The sequence below is a fragment of the Apteryx mantelli genome, chromosome 16 (genome assembly GCF_036417845.1).
Source record: "Apteryx mantelli isolate bAptMan1 chromosome 16, bAptMan1.hap1, whole genome shotgun sequence".
Taxonomy (NCBI): domain Eukaryota; kingdom Metazoa; phylum Chordata; class Aves; order Apterygiformes; family Apterygidae; genus Apteryx; species Apteryx mantelli.
Genome location: NC_089993.1, coordinates 20272083 through 20293513, shown reverse-complemented (window position 1 = coordinate 20293513; position 21431 = coordinate 20272083). Strand labels below are relative to the sequence as shown.

At 60.6% G+C, this 21431-nt stretch overlaps 2 protein-coding genes across 3 annotated transcripts; one reads left to right on the top strand and one right to left on the bottom strand.

The window, feature by feature from the left end:
* The first annotated feature begins 96 nt into the window (after positions 1-96).
* RPL3L (ribosomal protein L3 like) lies at positions 97-9194 on the top strand. 2 transcript variants are annotated; one of them, XM_013953967.2, is made up of 10 exons: positions 97-152; positions 1041-1233; positions 1890-2058; positions 2907-3042; positions 4511-4697; positions 5255-5415; positions 5705-5806; positions 6447-6542; positions 7424-7543; positions 9085-9194. In XM_013953967.2, exons 1-10 carry the CDS (start codon positions 150-152, stop codon positions 9139-9141), a joined length of 1224 nt encoding a protein of 407 aa, XP_013809421.2. In that variant the 5' UTR covers positions 97-149; the 3' UTR covers positions 9142-9194. The 2 variants fall into 2 exon arrangements, with proteins under 2 accessions (XP_013809421.2, XP_067162359.1); XM_067306258.1 differs by lacking the exon at positions 6447-6542.
* Positions 9195-9730: 536 nt separating this feature from the next.
* LOC106493824 (testis-expressed protein 2-like) lies at positions 9731-16403 on the bottom strand. The gene is made up of 11 exons (XM_067306259.1): positions 15579-16403; positions 15178-15378; positions 14802-15096; positions 13889-14103; positions 13519-13665; positions 13223-13322; positions 12887-13019; positions 12289-12426; positions 11793-12005; positions 11321-11441; positions 9731-10369 (listed from the first exon to the last, which is right to left on the bottom strand). Exons 1-11 carry the CDS (start codon positions 16401-16403, stop codon positions 10244-10246), a joined length of 2514 nt encoding a protein of 837 aa, XP_067162360.1. The 3' UTR covers positions 9731-10243.
* Positions 16404-21431: the final 5028 nt, after the last annotated feature.

The window sequence follows — 21431 nt, the reverse complement described above, 5'->3', positions numbered from 1 at the left end:
CAGCTTCACTGAGTATGAAATGAATATAGCACCGAATGAAGCTAGCAGCTAAATTTGTGTCTTCTGACTGATAAACATCTTAAGTATTAGACGGGGGAGGCACTTACTGATAGCCTCTTTCTGCTGCTGACCTGGGCTGAAGACGTCCCATGGTTTGTAAAGCTCGGCACTGCTACCTTTTGGATTGCGTGGAGAGGGACAGTGAGCAGGGCCGGGTTATTGGTTAAGTTAGCACATTTGAGGTGGGGTTGGACTAGACATAGGTCCACTTGGTTTGGAAAACAAGCTTGGTGGAAAGTGCAACCAGGTGCTGGGACTGATGTTACCAAGAAGGGAGTTGCAATGGGTGTAAATCTACCTCTTCACTGCTTGGACTGGCTCCCTAGCTCCCCTGCCTTCAAACCAGTATTGTAAGAATTTGTCCATGTCTCTCTCTAAGGTGCTGTTGCTTTTTTCTGCCTGGTGCAACATGACCTTGTGATTGGGGTTTATATATTTAGCACTTCTAATTTGATTTTCAAGGTGCATATTTAACATGCGCTTGTTCTTATTACTGACTCCTTTGGGCATCCTTCCCTGTTTCTTCTGATTGTTAGCTGTGTTCGTTTGCTGCCATTTGCCTTGACAATGCTGGAAGGACCGAACATACCCCCACGAATGCTAACCAGGCCATTTTGGTGCTTCTGAACACAAAATTAATAATTATAATTAACGTCACAGTAGAGCAGACTTGTTAAAGAACATATTTCTCCTTGAAAGTCCTTGAACAGAAAGGAGGGGGATGGTTTTCGAGTTGTTTTTAGTTGATCTGCATCATTTGTCCAGAAACGTAAATTCTTTGGTACACGTGATGGAAACTTAAATAAAACCCTTTCTGATACGGAGTTCTTTCTCTCATGGTGGAAATGAAGAGCCAAGAGCCCCTCCAGTGCTCACTGAGGTTGAGGGGCAGACATCCCTTTGTGCTTTGGGCCTCGTCCCTTGGGTACCTTCTGGGACTTGAAGGTAACGCGGATCTTTTTTGTTCTTCCTCTCCGTAGTCCCACCGCAAGTTCTCTGCTCCGCGGCATGGCCACCTGGGCTTCCTCCCCCACAAGAGGAGCCGTCGCCACCGAGGGAAGGTGAAGACATGGCCTAAGGATGACCCCAGCAAACCAGTCCACCTGACAGCTTTCCTGGGCTACAAAGCTGGCATGACGCACACCCTGCGGGAGGTGCACAGGCCTGGGCTCAGTAAGGCTTGGCTGAAGGAGGGGGGTCACATCCAGGAGAGAAAAGAGGGAACAGGCTTGATGGTAGGAGGGGCTGCTCGTGGAAACGGGTGACGGAGCACGTCACTTCTAGGCTGTCTCCTGTAATGCCGTCTAGATCTTGGATGGCCAAAGGCCACCTCATGGCCAGTGTGGGCTGAGCTTGGAGGCTCCTGGGACGTCCTCACGCCAGTATGGTCACTGGTGGTTTGTTGGATCCTGCTGACAGAAGGACCGTGCAGGATAACTACCTGATAAAGGCTTGTGAAATCTTGCTGTGGACGTTTATAAAGTTGCCTTCTGGGATGCCCACAGGATAGGGCCCAAACTCCAGGGTGAGCAGGAACTACCCAATTTACTGCTCCCTCCAACATGAGGGGAGATGGGTTAAAGTGTGCTGGGCCACAGGGACTAACCTGTTCGGTGTCTAGCGATCAGACTGTGTGTGGCCCTCCAGCTTGTGGCCATGGGAGGTCAGAAGGGCTGAGGCTGGCTGTGAGAGCAAAGTGCAGCCTTGTCCCCAGCACACTGTCCACCCCGGACACTTGTTCAGTGTAACGGCGTGGGCCACAGCTGGCTCCCAGGCAATGAGCTGATCCCAGATGATGCTGAGCAGCCTTTCCCTTTGCTGTCTTGCAGAGATCTCCAAGAGGGAGGAGGTGGAGGCAGTGACCATCATCGAGACCCCCCCCATGGTGGTGGTGGGGGTCGTGGGGTACATAGAAACGCCAAAGGGCTTGAGGAATTTCAAGACTGTTTTTGCTGAGCACATCAGCGATGAGTGCAGACGCCGCTTCTACAAGAACTGGTATGAGCTTCTCTGGCTGGGCCGGCTCACTGGGGTACTGTGGGCAGGGAGCCTCTCCCAGACCTTCCCTGAAGCTCTTCATGATGTACAACCATTGGAAACCGTTCAGCTACGGGCAGCTGGCTCTGGGGTGGAGTGAAGCAGCTATTTAGTCATGCACAGAAGTACTGCAAACAGCTTTTTTGTTGGGAGTCAGCATATGCATATGTAAATTCATTTTAATAGTTGAACCAAGGTAGCTGTCTGCAGAATGTCGTTCAGCGGTGCGTGCCACAGGTTCATTTTCCTTTGTGTAGACTGGGCCCATCTACTCTCTGTTAAACTGGTATAGTTCAGCCAAAGCACCAAATTAAGGGAGTAAAACCTAGATTTGTCAAATGGAAAATCCGTGCAGATTGTGATCTCTGGCCCTTGTAAACATCAACTCCTCAAATCCCACACTGGGAGAGAGGAAAATGGAAACATGAATTTTGTAACTGTAGGAATCGTGTCTCCTGCAACAGCACCCATCGACCATCAAATCCACCCACCACGTCTCTGATCCCTGTCAGACTGTTTTCTTCTTTCTCCACTTAGCTATGGTTTTGTGTTTGTATTTTGGTGGCACTGAATCAATCAGTGGGAGAAATCTGGACTTCTATGGGAAAAAGTCTGAATTATCAGCCCTTTTTGTGGCTCATTATTCACTTTCTTCCTTCTCACCTCAGAGAAGGTGAATGGCTCTGGGCAGCCAGGTTTGGCTCAGGTACCCACAGGTACCTTGTGCCTCCAGAAAAGCAGCTAGTGTTGCCCTGGGCTTCTGCACTTCTCTGTTCAGCAATTCTGGATGTTCAACACTTTTGTCACAGGCACAAGAGCAAGAAGAAGGCCTTCACCAAGTACTGCAAAAAATGGCAGGATGAGGATGGCAAAAAGCAGCTGGAGAAGGATTTTGCGGCTATGAAAAAGTACTGCAAGGTCATTCGTGTCATTGTGCACACCCAGGTCAGAGCCTCGCCCAGAGGGATAGGAGCGGGGGGCCTGGGGTCTCACTCAGCTCGGGAGCGTGCTGAGGCCTAGGAGCTGGGAACGTGGGGGTGTCCTGGTGGGGTTGTCCTGGTGGCGTCATGGGAGGCTGAGCAGGCAGACGCCGGTCAGAGAGCGTGGGACAGGGCATGTAGACGGTGGGAGGTGCAGGCTGGCATTTCCAGCTACCTCTTGACACCAGCCCCGTCCCTCTGAGCTGGGTTCAGCCAAGCTCCCTGTCCAGGATCGCCCCGGGATCCCCTTGCAGCAGGAGGCCGTGGCTCCGGCAGGCTGCCCTTCCTCGAGCAGGGAGCCCACGCGCTGCGCGGAGGGGAGCAGACCCTGTGCGCCTCAGCAGACCTGGTGTGCCTCCGTGCCTCAGCGGGTGCTGAGCCTTGTGTCAGCAGGGGAACTTAGGCCCCGTGATCACCTCAAATTAGCAACCGGTGTCAAATGTTGGGGTAAAAATAACTGATGGGCAGACACAGTTTTGCCAGATGCTGGTTATTGGATACGCAGGGGCCATCTGCATGCTGTTCCCTGGAGAGCTAATGGCTTCTTTGGAGCCCAGGGCAGAGCTAAGCTAACTTGAAGCTTCTCTTGCAGCTGACACAGACCCTTGGACTCTCCAGACAAAGTCTGACTGTAGCGATTTGGTGGGGGCTTTGCACAGAGCGCTGGGACTGGGAGAGAGCGGAGGCACCTTGTGGTGGGAGCTAGAAATAACTACTCCATCTGGAAGCGTGGATGGAGCACGACCGAGGGGAGGTGCTGACTCCGTGGCTCAGAGCACGGTGTTCAGCCCCCAGACGGTGCTCGGGTGAGGCGTCCTCTGGGGCAGTTCCTCTAGCTGCTTCCACTGTGCTCAACCCTTGGGCTGAGCTGGGGCCAGCCAGTCGCTGGGCTCCCCGGAGAGAGGCTGTGCTGTGCGGCAGCCCCTGCCTGGACTGGGAGCACTGGGAGGCTGCTCTGCATGCCAGGCCATACAGCAGCAGTGGGTGCCTGGCTTGCGAGGCGGCAGAGGGTGGCACGCCGTCTGCAGCCAGGTGCTCCAGGGTGCTGGATGGCGCATCACACTGTTAGCAGGAGGGGGAGCTGGGCTGTGGATGGCGGATAAGGCCAGAGAGGCATCAGGGACAGGGCTCTTGGCAATGACCTTTGGGTCTGACCCAGGACAGCTGCGTTGTGCTCTTATAGCAGTGAGAAGGTAGGGGAGATGGGGTGGTTGCACTCAAGGTATTGGCTTCAAGAGGTCCCAGATGTGCAGGCATGCTGACCCGGGTCGCTGGCTGTCATGAAAGGGGCTGACCGCGTGGTTGGGAAGTGTAGTAGCTGGCCCTGCTCACCCCTCGCGCCTCTCACAAGCGCTGGGTGATGCAGCCCTGTCTGCACATTCACACCTGTGGGGCAGGTGTGACATTTCACCCTAACGTGCTGCCTAACGCAGATGAAGCTGCTCCCGCTGCGGCAGAAGAAGGCCCATGTGATGGAGATCCAGCTGAACGGCGGGACAGTGGCAGACAAGGTTGACTGGGTCCGTGAGAGGCTGGAGAAGCAGGTCTCTGTGCACAGCGTCTTCAGCCAGAACGAGATGATTGATGTCATTGGTGTGACCAAGGGGCACGGGATGAAAGGTACAAAGCAGGGGGACTTGGCCAGGGGCTTGGCTCTGTCCCTCTCAGCTGACACTGCCCACAGGGTAGTGCTGGGAGAGGGGAGTGGAAGCTGTGCTGAGAACTCACCAACTCCTTTCACAAGGAGCCCCTGGACCTCAGCCATGACATGCATTTCCCTTGTAGCAGAGCTTGGTTTGTTTATCTCGGCAAAGGCCATGTTGTCTGCCGTGCCGAGTCCTCCCGGGAGGCTTAGAGTAGCTTTGAGGATGTTAAGGCATCGTGCCATTCACAAACCCCGCATGTGTGAAGGTGTGGGTGTTCCTGTGCGTGGATGTGTTCGGCAGGAACTTATCACAGTCTGATCACATCCAGGGGAAGTGAGAAGAGTTTTGTGCTCTGGCCTCTCACTGTGGTGACAGCTCTTGGTTTCCTTCCAATACTGTGTCTTCTGAGAACTTCAGAAGAAAGATAAGATGTTCCCCTTCCCTTGCATCCCCTCCCTGGCACTTGGACACCAGCCCTGAATCTCCCCTGCTTCCCGGTGTTCTCACAGCCCTGTCCGGTCACACTTGCAGGGGTGACGAGTCGTTGGCACTCCAAGAAGCTCCCCAGGAAGACGCACAAGGGCTTGCGCAAAGTCGCCTGCATCGGAGCCTGGCACCCGGCCCGGGTTGGCTACTCCATAGCCCGGGCTGGCCAGAAGGGCTACCATCACCGCACCGAGCTCAACAAGAAGGTACGGCCCAGATGGGCTCCCTCGCAGCACCACTGCGCCTTCCTGCTTGCCTCCCTTCCAGGCTGTCGCCATCCTTCTTTCTGCAGCAGCCTCAGTTCCCCCCAGCTCCTCACGCTTTGCCTTAGAGATCTGCAGTGCTGTTGTTCTGCTGATATCTTCAGCAGTGCTTGTTCCCTGCTCGGGGGACACATCGCAGGGGACACACTTCAGTGGCAATCGTGTCATCCCTGTAACGTCTGGCTGCGAGGGAGCAGGAGAGTTGCCAACTCCATTTCCTTCCTATTCCTAGATTTACCGCATTGGCCGTGGGATCCACGTGGAAGATGGCAAACTGGTGAAGAACAATGCCTCGACGCACTACGATGTCACGGAGAAGACCATCACGCCTCTGGTAAGGACTAAAGAGGTCGCAGGGCTGCAACTGGCCCTGGCTTCAGAGATCTGGGCCGGGGAAGTAATTCCTCAGCTGGAGACAGCTGCATGGGAAATGATTTGAATTCCACTGAAGGAAATGCAGTGATTCCCTTCCTCTTGGTTTAGACGCGGAAAACCATCTCTGTGGGATTTTTTAGGCACTTTGGTATTCCCAAACGTTTTGTTTTCAGCTGATGCACTGGGCAAGGACTGAGGACTTTGGCATTAAAAAAAAAGAAAAGTATAAATGTCATTAAAATCAAATACTTAACAGAGAAGTGTTTGTTACTTGGTTAGAAATTCACTTTCCCGTATAAAAACTGCTAAGTCAGGAGTCTGACCAGCTCTGCTCTCTGTTCACCCACATTCTCCCCAGGAGGAAGCAGGGTAGCTGCCTCCGTAGGTCTTACTGAGCGCTCCTTTGCTCAGATCAGGCAATCGGTGTGGCTGCAATGCTCCAGGGTTCCTGGGCAGGCATCCTGATGGGTACGGAGTGTTGTTAGCTACAAGTACTGTCAGTCGCTACCCGCTCCTTCCATGGGAAATGTCGGCTGTGAACACGTCTGCTCCCATCCAGCTCTCCTGCCTCCCAACCCTCTCCCTGCCTCTCCCCACAGGGTGGCTTTCCTCACTATGGGGAGGTCAACAACGACTTCCTCATGCTGAAAGGCTGCGTCGTGGGCACGAAGAAGCGTGTGCTCACTCTGCGGAAGGTGAGAGTGCGGCTGGCACTGGGGAGGGAGAGGCTGTAGCTCTTCGCTGACAGATTTGCCGCATGGAGATCGTTGCTAGCTCCAAACGCTGGGCAGGGTGGCTGGTCGGGCCCTCGATGCTGTGTTGCAGTATGCAGGTGATGCCTGTGTGCCGCTTCATGAGACAGATTGCTCAGCTGTAGCAGAGCACGGCACCAGCTAGGTTTGGAAGAAAAGCCCTAAGTTACCCTACAAGACCAGTGCCTGTGGGTCGGTTGCTGGCTTGCAGGCTCCGTTCCCTCTGCAGCTGAGCCGCAGTAATTTGATGGGTGCAGAAAGGGTCTCTGTAGACCCCTCCAGAGGTCTGAGGCCATGAACACTTCTTTCACTTGGCCTGCCTGAGACAAGGCCTGACAAAGCTGTGTGTTCCCTGCTCTGCAGCCAGCACAGGGCTCTGCCTGGGAAGGTACTGCACGTGGCAGCAGGGATTTTGCAGAGGTGCAGCACTGTGCAGCTCTTCTTGCCATGGGTTTCTGCTTCCAGATCGGTCAGTCTCCATTTGCAGCTAGGCGGATCGCGGTTGTGTGCAGTCTGAGGTATTCTCTCACCGCAGACAGAAGCTGCAAGCCCTTGAGGCTGTGATGGGGGGCCTGGGAGCGGAAACCTTGGCCGTAAGCAGACTGTGAGGGAATGAAGTGCTAAGTGAAGGGCAGGTTCATTTCAGAGCTGCTCTGCAATCCAAGGCCTCACCCACTGCCTGACCACCAGGGTGTTTCTCTGAGGAAGCAGATTTTCATGTCTGAGGGATGCACCTAGGATATTTTAATGCTGCTGCCATCAAAGCAGGTGTCCAGATTTTTTGGCAAAAATAAGCTTGATGCATTGTGACTTCTCTCTTCCAGTCCCTTCTGGTGCACACAAGCCGCCGGGCTCAGGAAGCCATTGAACTCAAGTTCATTGATACCACTTCCAAGTTTGGCCACGGCTGCTTCCAGACGGCTCAGGAGAAGCGGGCTTTCATGGTGAGTTACACTCTGTGCCAGCTCCAGCTCCCAGGCCATACTCACAGCTGGAGCTGAAGCAACTGATTGACTCCAGCCAAGCATCTGTTTCTAGATACAACAACAGCCAAATGAGTGATCAGGGCTGTCTTGCATGAAAGACAGGCATGAATTCAATTCACACGCCAGAAATTAATGCTAAGGAAGAACATGATGGTTGTGTGAGTGATCCAAGACAGCCCAGCTAGCAAATAATAAACCATATGGCCAGCCAGTTTCCATTCACCACGGGATGTTTTAAACAAGCAGCTACCTTGGCAGGCATTGCAGTGGACATATGGTCTCTTTCACCCATAACTGTGCATTTCTTTGGTTTGGTTGGAATGATTTATAACTTTAATGTTCTGAGGAGGAAAAGGTTGGGTCGAATTCAGCCACAAACTTGGGATTCTTTTGTCAGGAAGCTTTTAAAAAGGCCAAGCAGTATATTTTTCTTAAATCCAATGCAAGAAAATTTCTAAATAAATCCAAAACAAGCAGAGTTTCCTGGATAGTTTTGCAGCCTACACCAGGCTGGTGCATAAGTCTGAATGTGAAACTGAGGAAATATTAAGTGAGCCAGGTCTTCAGCTAGCATAAAGAAAGAAACAACTTCCTGGATACCATGCAGTCGTAAACCAGGTCTGGATCTGGCCTGCCAGCCATAAATTCCATGTGAAACTGGCTAAGCCGCCTTAGCCCCAGGAAAGGAGGATTGGCTATTCAGTGCCTTTGCAGAGCTCTTTAGAGCTTAAGTTGTTTGCCTTTAGCTGAGTGTTAGGAGCTTGTTCTGGAGTGAGAACATCTGTGTTCTACTCTTGCTGTCACTGTAAGTCCTGAGTAGCTGTGACATGGTCCTTAGTGACAGGAGGTAGTTTTACATTGTTGGAGATGTTTATTTGCCTATTTTCTGCTGTGGGACAAGAGTGTCCTCCATGTTTAATAGGGTAAAATTTAACATTTGGCTAGCAATAGAGGAACAACAGTAATTCTTGTAACCTGCTTCCAGGGGATTTATTTGGTCCAGTATAGCTCTGTTTCCTAGCTGGTGGAAACCCCTGCATCTCTGTTGAGTTGGCTGATGAGAATCTGTCCCTTTGGCTGTGGGTGGCCTTGCCTAGTCCTGGGCTTATACAGCATCTCAGCAGCCGCTCCGCCACGGCGGGTTCCTGGAAGCAATCATCAGCACAATTACTGCTCCCCTCCATGTCCCCTGACTGCAGGCCAGCTGCTGGGCTCAGCAGCAGATCAGTCGTTGCCTCTGTCTGGCTGCTTCGTGCTGCCCACATAAGCAAACTCTTTGTGCAAGGGCAACGATTTTCTGCTCCTGATTCCTCCGGAGCTAGGAAGGCCCCTGGGGATGCTAGTGAATGAGAGCACAGAGCTACCGGCCAGGGAGCAGAGACCACGAGCAGCCTTGCACAGCAGAAGGGGGCCAGAGCTGCAGTTCCGCTCCACCCAGCCTGGTAGGCCAGGTTTGTGTGCCGCAAACACTGAGACCTCTCCTCTCTGCTCTCTTTCAGGGCCCCCAGAAGAAACACTTGGTGAAAGGGAAGCCGCATGTGCAGGAAGAGCTGTAAGGGCTGAGATATGCATGGCTACTATAACTGGGCACCTTCAATAAAGGGGCTTCAAGCCATGCCTGCTCCCTGTCTTCCTTCCAGAGGGGTCATGTTGCCCATATTCAGTGCTGCCTGGGGGCAGCTGTATGTCCCCCAGGCTCTTTGATACGTGGGGATGGGACAGGTACCGCTCAGGGCTACCTGGGACCACCGCGTCTCTGCTCTGTCCTTTGGATCCTCCCTTGCCTTTTCCCAATGAATTTCTTCACTGCCTGCATTCACCTAAACCATAGTGAAGCCATGGTAGGATCAGATTCCCCTTCCTCTCTTCCAGAGGAGAGCAGAGCAGGTACCAGCGTTTCTGTCCCAGTCGCTGCTGGGAATACAGGGCCTCCCCGTTACTTGCTTCTGCCTGGTTTCACTGGCAGAGTTTCTCTTGCTGTCTCTCTCTCACATGCACACACAGGCACACACTCCTCTTGCCAGGCTGGAAGCATGACTCATGGACTTCCAGCTGCACAAAGCCCCACGATCCCATCCGGCATTCTTGGCAGCCGTGGGAACTCGCGTACAATAAGATGCCTCCCTAGGTAAGACTGGGCAGCGATGGATTTATTCAGATTTTGGACTCGTTTCCTGCCTGTGTCTTCCTTGCAGCCCAGCTGCCCGCGGGGAGGGTACTGATGTGTCTGGGAGTTGTGACGTCTTGGTTCAGCAGTGATCACAACTCCTTGAGTGCAGAAACAGTCTGGGTATCCTGCACACTCTTTGGGAAAGAGTGGAAAGTCCAACCTCCGCTGGTCCAGGACTGCCCCCTTGGCCAGGAGTCTTAGGAGCCTGGTGGGAGGTGGATGAAGTTCTTGGGTCTCTCCGGGAAACCCCCTCCCTTGGAGTCTGGTTCTGCTCTGAACCTGTGCTTGCAATCTTTAAGGAGGAGGAGGCTCATCTGAGGTGCAGATGAGCTGAGGTGCAAGATGCTGAGGATGGGATGAACTGAGAAGCTCAGACCCTGTGGTGTAGCAGTGTGATGCAGACAGTGGCCGAGCCCTGGCCGACTGGGTGTCCCAGCGAGGTCCCCAAGCTCTACGCAGTGTCTCTGCCCTGCTGGCAGGGCTGCGCTTCAGAGCCTCTTCTCCTCCTTGGCCGGTAGGTCCCTGGGGAGTCCCACAGCAGGTGGCTGAGGATCCAGGCCGGAGTGCATGATGGGAATGATGAGATCATCCATGTTTGGCATCACCAAAACTTTCTGAAAAGAGGAAGCCAGAAAAAAGCACCAATAAGCAGTTTTAAACAACACTGCCTGAGGGATGACATTTCTGCCTGGAAGTGGCCTTGGAAGGAGCCATAGGAGCTTGGGGCAGAGCTTGGGGCTGAGAACAGCAGGTGCTGGGCTCCCTTCCCTGCATCGGCATCTGACCGTACCTGGCCCTAGATGACTACGCAGCTCTGGCTGTCTCAGGGTGGGGACAAGCAGGAGCGGTTTTCCCTTGTTCTGCTCATCTGTACGCAGGGTTTCAATGGTGGTCATGTCAGAAAGCAGTGACCAGGTCTTCAAAGACATTCAAACAGGCAGCTCTTCAGGGGATGCTTAGGTACCTAAACATCTACAGGGTCTGGCTCTTCCCAGGCCATGCAGGCTCAGGGGCTTTGCCAAGGGGCTCTGTCTACGGGGATGTTCCTGTTCTTTGGCCAGAGGTCTCCAGGATGAGAGGCAGAAAACAAACCCACAGGGGCCCGGTGATGGCAAATCTCCCAAATATCCTAAACCTGGAGCTGATGGGTGAATTTGGCCCTTCTGGGGGACGTCTGCTGGACACTGCTAATCCCTCCTGCTTTGGGTAGTGCTGGACATATTGGGGGAAAACAGCTTTTCCTCAAGCACTCTGGTGTTCAGAGCAACAACCCTATCAGGTGGTTATTCGAGCCACGTTTCTTGACTACCAGAGGGCCAGACCAGGTCAGATGTTATCTTTTCCTAGGTATAACACTGGTCCAAACCAGTATCTGATTATCCCCTGTCTCAGCAATACCATGCTTCAGCGGGGTTTGCCCAGCCCTTTGGGATCCAAGCGTTTCCCAACGCACATGCTCTGCACAGAGCAGCCCTGGTGCCGGCTCGGGAACACCACGGTTCTCCGGGGCTCTGCGCTGTGCCTGCTGCGATTGCTGCCTCCCTGCCCGGGACCAGGACAGGCACCTGAAATTCGTGCTGCAGCTTCTTCTCGATCCACTCGGTGACATGGAGGAATGTCACCTCCCTTTCGCCCAGCTTCGGGTGCACCTTCAGCTCCAGCTGCGGCGGGACCCGGAAGCTGTACCTGCGAGGGGAAAGGAAAGACGTGGAAAGCATCACACATCCCTGTATACATGGCAGAGACGGCCAGGTGGCTAGAGGCCCTGCTGCTGGATTTGAGACCTGTGTCCTGGGAAGAGGTGGCCGAGCTGCAGCTGGAGCACTGGCTCCCTAGACCCTGGCCTGGCCTGGGCAGCGCCTGGGACCAACGTGCCCCAGGTCTGAGGTATGTGAATCATTTTGGCAGAACAGCCCTGGCTTGCTGAGGCCCCGAGGAAACAGAAATCCCAGACCTCGCTCCTTGGCCAAGGCGCAGGGAGACGTGGATCGAGGGTGTGCGTGGATCCCCACGCGGGGTGGAAGGAGGGCTGCGTACCACACGCGGTCCGTTGGCGGTGGAGGGACGTTCACAGCCAAGGTGCCCGCCAGCTCCTGCACCTCCACCATCAGCAGCAGGGGCGTGTTGGAAACCTCCTCGATCTTCTTCTTGATGAACTCATTTTCGGTGGCCTTCTGGAAGTACTTGGACTTGGCAATCTTATCCACAAAGCGCAGGATCTTCCGGCTTGTGCTGTTGCCGCTGACATGGCTAAACCGAGGGAAAATGCAGCTCAGCAGCAGAACGAAGACTGGAGCCTCCCTCGGCCTGGTCCTCCCCTCCCTCCTGCAGGACTGGTTTTGGCATCCCCCACCATCTGTCAGGAGCATCCCTCAGGGTTGGGAATCCCTGATGGAGGGCTGCCACACCATGCCAGGGTGCCTGCACGTGCCTTCCCTGGAAAACGGGCTCCGTGCCCTGCCTGCTGCTCTCCCGGGTGGTCGGATCGCGTCTCCCCGGCCGCCAGCAGCGCGGGCCCCCGAATGGCCCTTACCCCTCCGCGCCAGGCAGGAGGACCTTCTCTCCCAGGGCTCCCAGGGGCTCCGTGGCGCAGACGTCTTCCTCGTCAGAGGAGCCGGCGCTGGACGACTCCGCGTCGCTGTCTGCCAGCAGGCTGAGCCGCGGCCTGGCCCTGCGAGCCGCGGGGTGAGCGTCAGCGGGCGCCTGCCACCGCACCTAGAGCCGGGCGCAGCGCAGGAGAGCACGGGGGGCCTGGCTCCTTCCCCCGCCGGCGTCCCCTCTCTCGGCTGGCTCCTCTGCTCCGCGGCGGATCGCCCAACCACCCCCCCCCACACCCCCTTGGGCGAGCACTCGCGGATGCCGACCCTCATCTCGGAGCTTGAATTTGGGCCACCCTGCCCTGTAACCCCCAGGACGGCTGCACCCCCTCCGCTGCCCCAGCCCGCAGCTTGGCGTCGGGGTGCAAAGCCTCCTGCTACCGCTGCTGGCGGTGGCTTTGCAGGCGGGTGCTGCGGGGTGAGCTGCACCCGCGGCGCGGGCACGCGTCCCTGCTGCCCAGCCTGCTGCGACGGCGCAGCGGCGGGAGGAGGAGGAAGACGAGGCCCGGCCGCACCTGGAGCCCCGCACCTTACCCCTCTCCGCCTGCCTCTGCCGGGCCGCTCTCCTCTGCGGCACTCTCCTTCCCCAGCTTGCACAGGTTCATCTTCGTCTCGAGCGTCATCTGCAACGAGCCGCTGTAGGTGACTTCCATGTCCACCCAGAGCCCTGCGGGGAGAGTGAAGGGGTGAGTCCCTGGCGGCCGCCACCGAGGCTGAAGGCTTCCCACGAAACCTCCCTGGAGCCTTGATAACGGCAGCCATGGATCCATCCCTGCCCTCGGCCCCTGCTGAGGAAGGGCTGGGCCAGGAGGCCAGGAGATCCTGGTGGAAACGGCCCCGCACCACCCTGTGGGGCTGCAGGGCTCTTACCGCGGTCGTCGATGGTGGGGCTGGAGGCGCTGAGGACCGAGGGGATGGACGTGCCCATGTCCAGCTCCGTCAGCGTCAGCTCGTTCATGAAATACGGGAGCTGGGGGAGGGAAACCGCACAGGGATGTTCACAGCAGCCTTGTTCGAGGCCGCTGCCTGCCCCCATGGAGGCACCCGGCCGTCCTGTCTCCCCATGCGGGGTTGGAGGTGGTGGGGATGGAGGAGTCAGGAACTCTGCCGGCTCCGGCACAGAGGAGACGGGGCTGCAGGTGCCTGCCGAGCGCCGTTCCTCTCACCTTGATCTTGCTCAGCTTCTTCTGGATCTTGTGGGAGACCTGCTCAGCCCAGTACGGCTCCCGCAGGAAGTCCCAGAAGATGCGCCCCAGCAGCGCGTTCATCCAGGCCACGTGCGCCCCGCGGCACCCGTCCGTGTCCCCGCCGAGCTGCGGAGGCAGAGAAGCCCCGGGGCCCTGGAGCGAGGTGGCACCGAGCCCCGCGGCTGGCTGGGCTGGGGCTCCGCTCCCGCGTGCCGCTGCTCAGCTCCTTGAGCCGCGGTGCCGGCGGGGAGGGGACGAGCCACCTGGGCCTGGAAGCGACGGCACGCGCGGTCGACCTCTGCTCGGGGCTCGGCTGCGGGCTTCCTGCGAGAGGGTTTGCCCCGCTCACCTGCGGGGCTGCGGGGCTGCCCGGCGAGGGGCTGCGCGCCGGGCTGCCCCCCGCCTCCGCCGGCACCACGCGGGCCATGTAGGTGCTGTAATCCAGCAAAATCTTCTGCCGGACGTTTCCCGCCAGGTCCTTGGCTCTGACGGCGCAGGGGATGTCCTCAGTGCTGCCTCCGCTGCTGCTGGCGCCGGGGCTGCTCTGCAGAGCTGGTCCCACGCCTGGGGACACAGGGGACGTGAGCGGGGCTGGCCGCAGCGAGAGGAGGGAGGAGCTGCGGGTGCAGCGCAGCCCCAAGCCCCGGGAGGAGAAAGGTGTGCGTGGAGACGCAGTGCCCAGCCGCGATGCACAGGGGGTGACGTGCAGCCCCGCCGCGATGCATGCACGGAGATGCACTGCCCCACCACGATGCATGCATGGAGACCCGCTTCCCAGCCATGATGCATGCACAGAGGTGCTGCCCAGCCGCGATGCATGCACAGAGATGCGCTGCCCAGCCACAATGCATGCACGGAGATGCAGTGCCCTGCTGCAATGCATGCACGGAGACGCAGTGCCCAGCCACGATGCATGCACGGAGACGCAGTGCCCAGCCATGATGCATGCACGGAGACGCAGTGCCCCACTGCAATGCATGCACAGAGATGCAGTGCCCAGCCACGATGCATGCGTGGAGACGCACTGCCCAGCCGTGATGCATGCACAGAGACGCGCTGCCCCCCAGGAGGACAAGGATCCTCAAGGCTTTCCCTGCTGCTGCAAATCTTCTTGGCTGCCAAATCCTGTCTCGGGCTCCTCCATCTCCCTCCAGATCCCCGTCCGCCAGCAAGGGCCCGTCCTACCAGCCCCGGCGCCCGCAGCCCCGGCCCCGGCGCGCGGCTCCCGGCCCTGGATCGGTGCGTGCTGGGCCCTGTCTCACCCGGCCTGGCCTCGCCGCGGCTGCTGCTCTGGGCGCCGCAGCAGGCCCTCGCGAGGTGCTGGTACCACTCCTCCTTCTCCCTGCCCGTCCGCCCAAAGAGGTAGAGGGACCTTTCCCTGCCGTCTCCCGCGACGTCCTGGCCCGGCACCTGCGGCCGAGCCCCTTCATCCCTTTGCGGGTCCGCGTCGGGCTCGCTGCCGCTCCCGCGCTCTGCGTCCGCCGGGAGGAGGACGCGGATGGGGTATTTCTTGTTCCACATCCGCTTTCGGGCCAGGCTGGGGGGGGAAAGGGAGACCTGCAGCAGCGAGGGCAGCGGTCAGGCAGGGCCGGCCGCGGCCACGGCACGGCGCAACGCGACGGTCCCGCCGAGGCTCACCCTGGCGTTGCTCACGTCGTAGCAGCGGTGGCTGGCGAAGGCGACGTCGAGGATCTCCTCCTCGGAGGCGGCTCGGCGCGGGACGGCGCTCACGGGGTAGGAGAGCCGGAGGGCGGCTCCGTGCAGCGCAGCGAGCACGGGCTGCGCCAGCGACGGGTGGTGGCTCTCGGCGTCGTAGAAGTGCGCCTGGTGCAGCCAGCTCTGCGGGGCAGAGGGGATGCGGGGCTCGGTCGGACGGTGCCCGGCTCGGCCCCGGCGCCTCCGGATTAGCTCCACGACGGCGACACGGCTAGTTCCCTAGGGACACGGATGCAGGCAGGGGCGACCCCGGCCCCGCGCTCTGCACCCCGGCTCCGTCCTGCCGCCCGCCCCGGCCCCGCGCCCGGCCGTCCTCCTCCTACCTGCAGGCTGCCGGCTTCCCGCGGCTTCTCCGGGAGCAGCTCAGGGCGCGGGCGGCCCGGAGGCGGCGGCGGCGGCCGGCGAGGCGCCGGGGGACCCTTTGGCACCAGGAGCAGCAGGAGGAGGAAGCCCAGGGCGAAGCCGCAGGCGAGCCCCAGGCAGAGCCCGGCCGCGTAGGGCGGCAGCGGCAGCACCAAGTAGCCGTAGGCGGCGGCGGCGACGCCGGCCAGCGCTCGGCACGGCACCGCGGCCCCGGGCTGGGGCGCCGGAGCTTCCCGCGCTGGCTCCGGCCGCCGCACCTCCACCACCTGGATGAGGTCCCCGTCGGAGCAGATCTCGTAGCGGCAGTTCAGCGCCGGCTCCCAGGGCCGGCAGTCCCCGGGCGGGCTCTTCCCGGCCGCTTTGCCGCCCGGCTCCCCGCGGCCCGGCGGCGAGTCCTGCCCAGCGGCGCCCGCCTTCGCCTTGGGCGAGCCGCCGCTCTCGTCGCCCATCATGCGGCTGAGCCGGCTCAGGGGCTCCTGCATGGCCTCCGAAAACCGCCTCCTGGTGTCCTCGAACCTGGCGTCCCGCGCCCGGGTGCCGCGGCTCTCCGAGGGGGACGCGCCGGTGTCCGCGGGGCGGCGGGCGGGCTGCGGCGCCGGTGCCAGGCTCGGCGGCAGCCGGGATGCTCGCGGGCTCCCGTCCCGCCGCGGCGCCAGGCTGGGCGAGCTGGCCCCATCCGAGGTGCAGACGAGCTCGTGGCCGGGGAGCTGCGGGGAGCCCGGCGGTGGCATCAGCGCGGGAGCGGCATCTGCAGCATCCGGCACCCGGTCCGCCATGGCTCGCATCGCTGCAAGGGGAGAAAGCCGCTCGTCACCTCCGCGCTGCAGCCCGCGAAACCGGCTGCCTTCCCGCAGCCGGGGCCAGGGTGCTCGCGTCCCCCCCGCCGCCGCTCGCCCTGCGCCCGCTGCAGCCTTCCCCGGCCCGTGGAGGCGAGGGGAACGCTGCATCCCGGGAACCGTCCGTGCGATGGGAATAAATCACAGCTGGGCACTGAGCAATGGGGCCGCCGAGAGCCCGGGGCCGGCCGCCAGGTCTGCAGGGGGTCAGCAGGGCTTTTCCCGCATCGAGGCGTCCCCGTCACCTCCTCTGGGCTGCTTGTGTGCGTGCGGATATAGCTGCAATATTTCACTGTATTTCTTCATATTCATTCGAAAAGATTGTTTTTCTCTCTCTTCACTTGCTCTCAGCTTGGAGACCGTGCCAGCCGTGCAGTCGCTCTGCCCACGTTTTGGAGCAGTTAATCTCACGGCAGTGTGAGTTTTGCTGGTGGTCTGGATTACAAGGACAAATCTTTTAGTCCCTTACGGCTAACGGCACAACGAACCGCCGAGCCCAGCAAAGCACTATTTGACTCCTCTAAATGTTCCTCGCTTAACCGGCATTTGTTTGGCCCTTGCTTAATGCATTGCATTGACCCGAAGCAAAAAAGCCGGTCTGCCATCCCAGTTCAGCCAGAGGACGCTCTGCGAGCAAGCGCTGTGGGTTTGGAAACCTCCGTTTCTGCTAGATGCGCACAAAAGTTTTCATAAAACAGCATTTCCTTTGCCTGAGGGCTGCAGCCCCTTCCCGAGCCCCCACCACTGCGATCCTGCCCAGCCGGGCAGCGAGGGCCCGGGGCTGCTGGCACCCGGATTCGCGGCTCCTGCACGCGCTTCGCTGCCAGGCATTAACTGCGGGTTGCCCTGTGCTGCCTCCCGCTCCGCTGGCGTGATCCCACGCCTCGCCGTTCGCGCCTGGCTTCTCATTTGCACGAGGCGAGTGCTCATGCCACGCGGTCCGTGCGGACACCCCGGCCCGCGGAGAGGGGCAGAAAGGCAAAAAAAAAGCTAAAAAAGCCGCGGGCCGGCGGCAGCTCTCGGCGCGCCTGTGCCTGGCTGCCAGCTACCGCCGCCCCGGTTTCCTTGGGTTTTATAAGCTAGAAAAGAAAAAAAAAGAAAAAGGTGGGGGAGAAAAAGACTGTTTCCTGAGAGACCATTAGCGCAGTGGAAGACGAAGATAATAATAGCCTGGGCGTGCAGGGGAGCCGGCGGGACGGCGAGCGCCGCGGGGGCCGCGTACGCGCGGCTGCAGGGCGGCTGCCTCCGGGGAGCGCGGGTGGCCGCCGCTCCGTCCCGCTGCGCCGAGCCCGCCCCAGCCCTGCCGGGGGGTTTCTTTGCCCTTCGTAGGAGAAGCAGCGTATGAAGGTCCTCACAAGCATTTTCATAAAGCGTTTGGGTGGATGATGGACGGACGGCTCTGCAGGCTACAGAGGTGCCAGCGCACGGCTTGGGTGGGATGGGCTCCACATCCCCTGCACTGCCCCTTCTCCGCTGCGCCTTGCAAGCCCAGTGCCCCAAATGCGCCCCAAAATTGGCCATTGCAAGCCCAGTGCCCCAACTGCACCCCCAAACTGCCCGTTGCAAGCCCGGTGCCCCAGCTGCACCCCCAAACTGCCCGTTGCAAGCCCCGTGCCCCAAACATGCAAGGCCAGTGCCCCGCGGCAGTGCCCCAAGTGGGGAAGGACGTGAAAGCGCCGGCTACTGCCGAGGAATCACAAGCTGCTCTCGGAAACACCTCAGCTCTAAACGTCGCAGACTCTCAGCTGGACCCAATCTTCCAACCTCTGGACCTCGCTCTAGGGCCAGGCTCGAGTCAGGGCTCTGGCTTGACCCAGCGGGTCTGGTGCCTTTGAGCATCTCCCCCGCCCGCAGGGCTGGTGGCAAAGCCTCGGCTCGCGGAGCGGCTGTTGTCACCCAGCCAAACGGCCTGGAAATCCCTCCTCTAATTATCTTCAATTATCTTTGCCGATTCAAATCCCAGAGCTTCGCTGCTCTGCACCGCCGGAAAGCTGCCCCCGAAGGCGTGCGCGGCCCTTGAGTCCATCGCAGCCTTCCCGGCAGCCTGCTCCTGCAACCCGCGCGGATCAGATGGGATGAGAGCAGCGGGACAGAGACGGGCTCCATGGCGCTCCGTAGGGACCAGGTCCCCTTGCAGGGCTCCCAGCGGCCTGGGGGCATGGAACAGGGCCGACTCCCTGGGCTCCCGGTCACAGCTGGTGTCTGCGGGTCCCCAGTGCTCCCGCTGCCGCATTCGGGAACACGCGATTTCACTTAAAGACCATGACCAGCTTTGAGTCATCCCAGGGCCCGCAGCTAAAACCAGGGAAGCAACGACTCGCGGTGGCCAATATTCCTGATGGAGAAGGACGTGGCACGCACAGCACCTCGCCGCGCAGGGCCGGCCACGGCGCCGGCTGCCTCCCGCTCCTGCGGTTCACCTTCAAGGCGAAGCGGCTGCCTTGCAGTGCCGGCTGCCCCCGCTGCCCCGCAGCAGCCGGAGCGAAGCGCCGGTGCGGGGTCGGACGCGGGGAGCAGGCCCCCAGGACGACCCGGGCAGGGCCGCAGCTCTGATGTTGCATGGCCTCGCTGCATCCCAGGGAGGCCGTGTGCCCGCGGGGACGGTCCCCAGGGTGCGGGTGGGCACCCCAGCGCCCGGCAAACCCGCCGACGGGCTGCAGCCTGCGCCATGCGCGCCCGCAGCAGGCCTTGCCCCCGGCTCTCTCCCCCACCCCCCGGCTCTCTGCCCCTGCACGCTCCGGGGTGCAGAGCCCCCCCGGGAGCTGCCGGCGCCCCCGCACCCTGCCCTGCCGCGCTGCCCAGGGCCCTGCTGAGGCCGCCCAGCTCGCGGCATGGATGGGCGCCGGGGCAGCGCTGCTGGAGGGCTCGGGGACCCGCGGCCGAACCGGGACCCCGCGGGGCGCCCTGCCCCACCGGTACCTGAACCGGAGCCGCGGCAGCGCCGCCGGGGAAGGGCCGGTCCCGGTGCTGGAGAAGGACGAGCGGAGCCGGGGCCGCCGGAGGAGCTGGGCCGGGGCCGGGGCCGGAGCTGGAGGAGGAGGCTGGTGCCGGTGCCGGACTTGGGGAACCGGTGCTGGTCTCAGTGCCGCTGCTGGGAGAGGAGGATCGGTGCCGGTGCCGGATTTGGGGGACCGGTCCTGGTGCCGGTGCCGGTGCTGGGCCGGGGCCGGTCCCAGACCCGGTCCCGGGGAAGGGGGGCCGGGGCCGGGCTGCGCTCGCCCCGCTCCAGCCGGCGGTGCCGGAGCATCCGCAGGACCGTGCGGGCCCCGCTCCCCCCGCGCACCGCCCCGCGCACCGCCCCGCGCACCGCCCCGCGCAGCTCCGTTACCCCCGCGCACCGCCCCGCGCAGCTCCGCTCCCCCCGCGCACCGCCCCGCGCAGCTCCGCTCCCCCGCGCAGCCCCGCGCATCGCCCCACTCCCCTCCGCGCACTGCCCCGCGCAGCTCCGCTCCCCCGCGCAGCCCCGTGCACCGCCCCGCGCAGCTCTGCTCCCCCGCACCGCCCCGCGCAGCCCCGCGCACCGCCCCACTCCCCCCCGCGCAGCCCCGCAGCCGGGACGCTCGGGCAGGGCTCGGCGGGACACAGTGCAGAAAGGCCTCGGCCGGGCTCCGGGGGCCAAACCCAGCCCGGGGCCGGGGGCCGGGGGCTGTGCGGGGCTGGGCACCCTGAGGCCCGGGGGCACCTCGCTGCTGCCTCCGTCCCCTCCTTATCCAGCTCCGTGAGATGGGGTCAGGGGTGCGGGACACCTGGCGCGCGTCTCCTTGCTGCAGCTGCCCGCCCCAGCACACCATCCTGGCACACCGCCCCGGCACGCCGCCCCTGCACACCGCTGACGCTGCCTGCCACACCGGCAGGTCGGGAGCGTGGCTTCCCACGTGCCAAAATCACTTGAAAATCTCTCCTAATAATGTCTCTGCTAACTTTGTCCTTTGCTACATTTTCAGGACACCCTGCCGAGCTGGCGTGGTGTTTGTGCCCAAAAGCAGGCATGGCGCTTCCCGGGGGCCCTGCGTGTCCCATGGAGACGCCGCCGACGGAGGTGTCCCTGGGGCTCAGCGCTGATCCAATGGGACTCACGGATTGAGGACACAGGTGGCTCAGGCTCTCCGGGGGACCACGCCAGCCACGACACCCGAGGGGATGCGTCTCGTGGTGCTGTCCCCCAGGTGCACCCACCCGGGCCCTCGTGGGAGCTGCTGGGGTGCTTTGGGGCAACGGGCTGGTTTCGCGGCCGGCGATGTGCTCCTCTCGGCCCAGCCGGCTCGGCTGCAGCACGGGGGGACCAGAGCATCCTCGCACTGCCTCCCACATGATAATCTCCTTTATAAACATATAAACCCCTTTAGGATGTGGCCCCCGCAATGACAGGAGCGCCCGGAGAGCCCACCAGGAGGGGGAGCGCAGCCGGGGAGCCGGAGCTCCCAGGGAGGCAGGACTCGGGCAGAGCTAAGGAGGAAATGACTTTTGGGTGCAGGCTCTCAAAAGAAAGGAGTTACTTTTGTGTAAAACTTGCACAAACGGTTTGCTTGATTTTGAGATTAATAACAAAAATTGAACCAGTTCCCCCTTCCCATTTCTGACTGATTTTGCTCTTGGAAGCTGTACATTTCTCCGTTTTGGGGTGTTAGCTATTTGCTTTGGTAGCTCAGAAGGAATTCTGCTGTTGTTCAAAAGCTTAGAAAGGAGGAGAATGTTTGGGGGAGAGTGTTGGTTTATGCAACATGTTCCTGCACTGCATTGGCACACGCAAACGCCTGTGTATCCCTGAAGACACCAAGGAAGGCTCCTGCTCCAAACAAATCTCGCGCCTTTGCCAGCGGTGGGGCAGGAGCTGCTGGCGCGGGCGCCCGCGTCCCCGTCTCCCTGCACGCAGGCCGGGAGTGAAGCGTCACGCGGGTTAATGACCGGCCTCCTGGCAAGCGCTGAAGGAAACGGTCCAGGCCGTGTCCTCCACGGGCAAACCGAGGGCCTGATTTC